At 43.3% G+C, this 6,960-nt stretch overlaps 1 protein-coding gene across 1 annotated transcript; it reads left to right on the forward strand.

Annotated features, from left to right (window-relative positions):
- The first annotated feature begins 415 nt into the window (after window positions 1-415).
- Window positions 416-6,038, forward strand: LOC147902904 (pentatricopeptide repeat-containing protein At2g33680-like). The gene is made up of 2 exons (XM_087373509.1): window positions 416-743; window positions 3,187-6,038. The coding sequence occupies exons 1-2, from the start codon at window positions 713-715 to the stop codon at window positions 5,685-5,687; spliced, it is 2,532 nt and encodes an 843-aa protein (XP_087229635.1). The 5' UTR covers window positions 416-712; the 3' UTR covers window positions 5,688-6,038.
- The last annotated feature ends 922 nt before the right edge of the window (window positions 6,039-6,960 follow it).

Genomic DNA, 6,960 nt, shown 5'->3' on the forward strand with positions numbered 1-6,960 from the left:
GAGGGGTGCAAGATACTACCCTTTTTGATTGACTTCTATCCAAGGAGAGCATGCCGGATGCTAATGATAAAGAAGGAGAAACGCAACAGAAGTGTCGTGCCATAAGTTGCTGCGTCTACTTTGCTTATATTAAGTTCTACTTTTCAGATCGTAATTTTCCCCGTTTGCCAGGGTAGTTACATCAATGGATGCTCGCCTTACGACCTCAATACCGCTGCTCGCTTGCAAGCATATCCTTCCTTGTATCGTCTTCGATGCAACACCATCTTCCCTCCGCTAATCACTTACCTCTCATCAACTAGAATACCCTCTCTAGGCGCAGTTCTGATTAGGATTTCATGTACGCATGCGGACCGCATTGAACACGTGATACTCGTACAAGCGTTCCGTACAGACCCATGGGCAGGGATGGAGAGCTCAGATGACACATTCGTCTAGTGCTCTGGAGATAAGAACAGCTTCTGATGGAGAAATATTGTGTCACCCATGTCAAAATTGTTTAAATTCACATTTGTTGCGCAGATTGTCATACTTTATATCAGCTGGCAGCCTTTTTTCAGCTGACTGAAACACGAACTTTGATACATTTTCGATAGGCAAGGATTCGTTACAGATATAGAATGATTACTTCATAGCTGGATTGGATGGCGATGGTTCACTGCCTTGGAAGCACATCCCAGGGGGAGTCTGCTTTATAATTGTCCTTTTATAAATGAACATTGCCGGGGGGAGCTCTTTAAAAGGTGACTTCTAACTTCCTGGATTATTTTGCAGTCCTGGGGAATGCTCTGACATATTCAAATTGCTGAAATTAGGTGTTCTGTTTAGAAAACATCTTCTGAGTAAAGCCAGCTAACCCTTCCCGTTGATGCAATTCAGTCTAGTAAGACCAGAGAGGTCCTTTGATCTGCTGTTTGATAGACTCAATGGACATTGGTGATGATTCATAAGCAACGTTTCTTTTCATCTTTGGAAGCTTTACAGATGGTTTTGACTTCATATATACGATTACACAGCAACTATAACAAGAGTCTTACCTATAGGATGCATTGTTGTAATGTTTATCTTCCCCCACGTTCCTTTTTCCCCCAAGGGATTCTTGATTGGCTGTTTAAGACAATCAATATGTTGGAGCATAGGGCAGCAAACCACCTCTACTACAGTATGATGGTCCCAAGGCTCCTCATCACTCTCATATCTCACTGCAACATGTGCATACTAGTGTAAATGAAGAACACACTCAGATGAACTCTATTGGGGTTGAGTTCGAGATGGTGCTTCCATGGGCTTACGTCCAGTAAAGATGATCATGATGCTTCTTCCTAAATCTGTCTGTTTGTTTATAGGGAAGGAATTGCATCTGCCCTTTCCTTGGTGCCATTCTCATTCAATGTGAGGTAATTGTAGCTAGTTCCCAACAACCAGCAGGGCTGCTTGCTCTCTTCCAAAAGAGAGTGGATGCATCGGAAAAGCACAAATTTGAAAGAAACGATTTTGAAATGCAAAAAAGTGATGCCCTCTTGCTTGTAGATTGAGCTGTCTAGTACCTCTGGTTGTGTGCTAGTGCTGTTCCTACAGTTGTACAGACAATTATCGGCAATGCAGGCATGTATGGCCTGTTCTGCTGTATGGCACATTTTGCCTTGGCCTGGGTGCTGTATGGGTGAAGATGAATGTGGCAGGCCGCAGCCCTGTTGTATACCTGCAGTGCTTTTATATGTGAGAAAGGTCTTGCTCTAAATGTTTACGATGGGAGATTATGTGATTCATGTTGTCTCAAAAGAACTGCTGGTACTGAGCAATTCTAGTGAAGAATTGGATCACTTCAATAGGACTTTTGTTCATGCCTATTCTGGCATATATATAGCTCATTTAGATGCATGGTAAAGGATATGTAGAATCACCTAGCTTGGGTGCTTGGTGGACATATAGCTTGGAGGCTGGGGGCCATTTAGCTTGTTAGTCGTACCCAGCTAGCTTGTGAGTAGAGACCAGCTGTTTGTGGTTTGAAGGCCAACTAACTTGTGGAAGAGAAAGCCTCTGTGTTTTAGAGCATGGAAGGCGAGCACTGTGAGGTGCCTTCAGCCAGTCAGAGATTCTTGTATGGTAAAATCTTAATCTTTATTTTTGTCCCGAGGGATACTGGATTTATTGTGCGGGTTGGGCACTCTGATTTTGCATTTTCTGAGAGGCTGAGAGCTTGCTGGTCTGCTATCAATGCTAGTGAATGTATAAAAATGTTGAACGCCTCAAGGATTCAAAGATATTCTTTGTGTTCTGCAATTAGGTACATTGAAGTAAGGACTGCCACAGGTTCCCTTAAGGCAAGGACTTTTTAAAACTTGGACATCCTAGTGAGTTTCTCATATTAACAAAGCTAACAAGAAAAGCTCTCACGCTTCTTGTGAGTTTCTTAGGGAACATATTTAGAAGTATACATTTTTTTCCATAATTGTTCAACCCCCCCATGTACATACAGGTTTGAAAATATCAAATTTAAAGCTCTCCTCTGTATATTCGTAAACTATATCGGATACATATTTTTTTAATCCCCCCATGTATGTGAACATTTACAATTTGAATTTAAAGAGTCCTCCATTGATTAGGGTACATTGTTAAAAATGTATAAGTAACCGCCTGAGGAGTATATAAGCTACCTCGCAATAGGCTAGCCCCCACAATCTTGAAAGGTTTATGGCTCTTCTATTACCTGAACTGCTCTAGCCACCACCCTCCATTGGAAAAAATAACAAAGGGAAAAGAAATGATTCTATTTGTACTCTCTTATATCGGAGAAATTTTTTTATTGTGCTATTTCAAATACGTAGCTCTATGTACTCATCTCTAGAGTTCCTTGTATGTCAATGTGGCAATTTGCCAAAAATCTAATTGTGATTGTTGATGAACCAACCATTTCTCCATGGTGCTAGCAGAAGTCCTTAAATATATTTAGATTCTAATCCTTGTCATGTTCCGCACAGGTTGCACTACAATTCGTTTGGTGTAATTAACTCCTTTATTGCAAGGTGTAAGAGTGAATATCTCAAAATGCTCTCCAGTGAATTTATATTTTGGGGAGAATTCATGTTAAGGTGTCTTTTTCTCGGGCTTCGATTGCTGTGCATTAATTGTATTGGAATCTTTGTGATTGACACAAGATGATGAAAGTGACATTCTTTCTGGCAGGTTTGAGAAACTTATGTGCTCAAGGACAGCTTCATGAAGCATTCCAGACTACCTGCATGGATCAGCAAGGAACTCATGTTTCAATTAAAACTATATATTGCCGTCTACGGGAGTGCATCAACAGCAAAGATTTGGCAGCGGGCATGGAAGTTTATTGCCTCATTAGGAGGCATGGATTTGATTCCGATACTGTCTTAGGGGGGCACCTTATTCACTTGTTTGTGTTGTGTGGCAAGTTGTCAGAAGCAAACCAAGTATTTAGCAAGCTTTCCAACCCAAACTTGATTACATGGAGTGCCATTATCTCAGCAAATGCCAAACTCGGCCAAACCGAGGTAGCCATAAATCTGTACCACCAAATGCGAAAGTCAAGCATAAAACCCAACGCACGTGTATTTGCTGCTGTCCTGAAGGCATGCTCCTCTGTTCCAGCCCTTGATCAGGGAAAACTGTTTCATGGCCATATAATTGAGAGTGGTTGTGTAGTGGACTTATTTACTGCAAACCCACTTATTGATATGTATGCCAAATGTGGGAGCCTTGAAGATGCACGCAATGTGTTCGACAAATTGGCAAAGCCGGATGTGGTAACATGGAATTCAATGATTACAGGATACACACACAATGGATGTGGTGAGGAGGCTCTCCAACTATTTCAGGATATGCATCGAGAGGGTTTTGAGCCAGATAAGATAACATTCATATGCACTTTAAAAGCATGTGCCAGTGTTGGAGCCAGAGATCTAGGCAAGCTAGTTCATGCCTATGTAATTGAAAGAGGTCTTCAAATGGATGTATGTATTGGAAACACCCTCATTGATATGTATTCCAAATGTGGAAATATCAAGGATGCACGGATGGTGTTCAACATTTTACCAAATAAAAGTGTGGTATCATGGAATGCAATGATTGCAGGATATGCTCAGCATGGACATGGTCAGGAAGCGTTTGGGATCTTTTATAAAATGCAACAGCAGTGCATGGAACCAAACAATGCAACTCATGTTAGCATATTAAAAGCATGCTCGAGTGTAGCAGACCTCGATCAAGGTCAGCTGATTCATTCTCTTGTCATAGAAAGTGGCTCCGAGTTGGATGTATGTATTGGTAGTATGCTCGTTGACATGTATACCAAATGTGGGAGTCTTGATGATGCATGCAGGGTGTTTGACAAATTGCCACAACGAGACGTGGTGATGTGGAGTGCAATGATTGCAGGATATGTTCACAACGGGTATGGTGATCAGGCTCTTCATGTCTTTGAACAAATGCAACGACTGGGTATTGAAGCAAATGATGTCACATATATCAGTGTTTTGAAAGCATGTTCCAGCATAGCATCCCTCCATCAGGGCAGGCTAATTCACAGTCTTATCAAAGGCACTGATTTTGGGTTGGATACATGTGTTGGGAATGCCCTCATCGATATGTATGCCAAATGTGGTAGTCTTGAGGATGCACGTCGGGTGTTTGACAAGTTGCCAAGGAGGAGTGTAGTGACGTGGAATTCAATGGTTTCAGGAAATAACCAGCATGGGAATGGTGAAGAGGCTCTGTTTCTTTTTCAGCAAATGTTAAAGGAGGGCTTCAAGCCAAATAATATAACCTTTCTTTGCATATTGAGAGCATGCTCCATCATAGCAGCCTTAGCTCAGGGCAAATTGATTCATGCTCATATTATCAAAAGTGATTTAGAAGTTAACATGCTCGTTGGTAATACCCTTGTTGATATGTATGTCAAGTGTGGAAGCCTAGAGGATGCGTGCAAGTTGTTTGACAAATCATCAAAGCAAGATATTGTGGTGTGGAGTGCAATCATTGCAGGATATGCCCAGCATGGTGATTATAAGATGGCCCTGCAAGTTTTTAAGGACATGCAACAAGAAGGTTTGAAGCCAAATAATGTAACATTTGTTTCTCTTCTTTCTGCATGCAATCGTGCAGGGCTTGTGGATGCAAGTTTCTATCACTTCAAATCCATGAACAGAGACTATGGCATTGCACCAACCTTTGAGCATTACAACTGTATGGTTGACCTTCTTGGGCGTGTTGGTTGTTTGAATGAGGCGGAATATTTGCTTCAAACCATGCCATTTGAACCGAACCTTGTTGTGTTGACCTCTTTGCTCAGTCACTGCAAAACACATGGTAATGTAGAGCTAGGGAAAAGGTGCTTTGGGTTTATAAATACAACAGATAGTCCACAGGCATCAGCTTATGTGCTCATGTTGAACATTTATGCTGGTGCTGGCATGTGTGATGACGCAGACAAAATTTCAGAACTGAGGACATGTTCATGTGCATGGAAAAAGCCAGGGCAGGCCTTTATTGAGCTTGAGAACGAGGTGCAGGAATTTGTAGTGGGAGATACGAGCCACCCACAAAAGGATAGTATATATACAAAGGTGAACAGGTTGAGTATGGTAATGACAGACCAAGGATATGTGCCACGTTTGGAATTGATGCTGCAGCTAGAGGAAGAGAAGGGGGATCCGTTGTAGACAACCTTGGGATCTAGTAGAAAATTTTAATTCCTGGGTGCACTTTAGGGGCCCAACTTTTTTGGTATGAGTGCCCTGTAAATCGTGTTAGTGTGAGAAATCCAGAATTGAAATGTGAGGAAGAGAGAATCTTTCAACAGCTGCTGCACTCCTGGAATGTAACGGATACATCCTGGAAATCTAGTGGGTATCTTTCCAACGTATGTCGAAATCTGGGACTCAAAGTCACAGTGGTCCAATCTGTACACCACTAAGGAGGCTGCAGAGATTGAACAGACGAAAATTCATATGCTAGGTTCCTTGTCCCTGTGAGGGGCCTAGGTGCAATATCTTCAACACACCTAGGGGTGCGGTTGGTGTTAGAAATGACCCAACAGAGGGTACACGCAGCGGAAGACTTATAGTAATGCCCAGGAGCTCACACAGTGTGCGGTGTGGGTGTGGAATCACAAACTTCTTTACTATGTGCGTCACATAGATGTGCAGACTCATCAATAGACAATGAACTAACCAGATAGAGAAACCACCAAAATATATATTTTTGTCCACAACTATGGACACAATACAAAAGAGACAGATTTAGAGTCCCACCAATGATGTGGTCCTCTGATCTTACCACAAGGTCCTTCTCCTATCTGCTGGCTATCTCTAGACTCGAGTCCGCGTGCTCCACCTCGAGCTTCTGTAGACTTTCCGTCTAGTGTGTTCTTCTCCACCTTACTGCCTGTGAATCAGCCTAGGTGGGCAGCCCCTGCCAAGCTTTATCTACAGCACACAGATCCTTGTTCCACTGCTCCAACCTGCTTGTGAATGGCTGCTCCAGAAGATGATGATCTCAGCAACCTTCTGCCCTAGAAGACAGTCTAGGTTCAGCCTCTCCCTGGAGCTAAGTCTGCAGCACTCTTTAGGTCTCCTTCACCTCCTGGGAAAAGGCCCAAGGAAGCCCTATCTGCTGCTCCTGTCTGCTCCTCCAAAGCTGCTCTGCTGGATGAGAAATGAGGCCTGAAGCCTCTCCTTTTATAGGCCCTGAGGCCTGGCAAAAATACCGACCAGTCTGCCCTGACTGGGCCGACTGGACAGACCAGGTTGGCTGGCCCAACCGACCTGGTTGGCTCAGCCCAACCAGCCCTATACAAGGGCCCTTTTCTGGCCCTTTGTTCCATGCAGGGTCCAGCTCCTTTGCTGCTGTCCTGCCACCTGCCAGCCCTGCTTGCAAGCCATAGACCTGCCCATAGGCCCCCACTATACTGCGCCTTGCTGCAGCCCTTTGGCG

The sequence above is a fragment of the Dipteris shenzhenensis genome, chromosome 4, assembly GCF_047967505.1.
Source record: "Dipteris shenzhenensis isolate YYH24624 ecotype China chromosome 4, Dip_SZ_1.0, whole genome shotgun sequence".
NCBI classification, from domain to species: Eukaryota; Viridiplantae; Streptophyta; class Polypodiopsida; order Gleicheniales; family Dipteridaceae; genus Dipteris; species Dipteris shenzhenensis.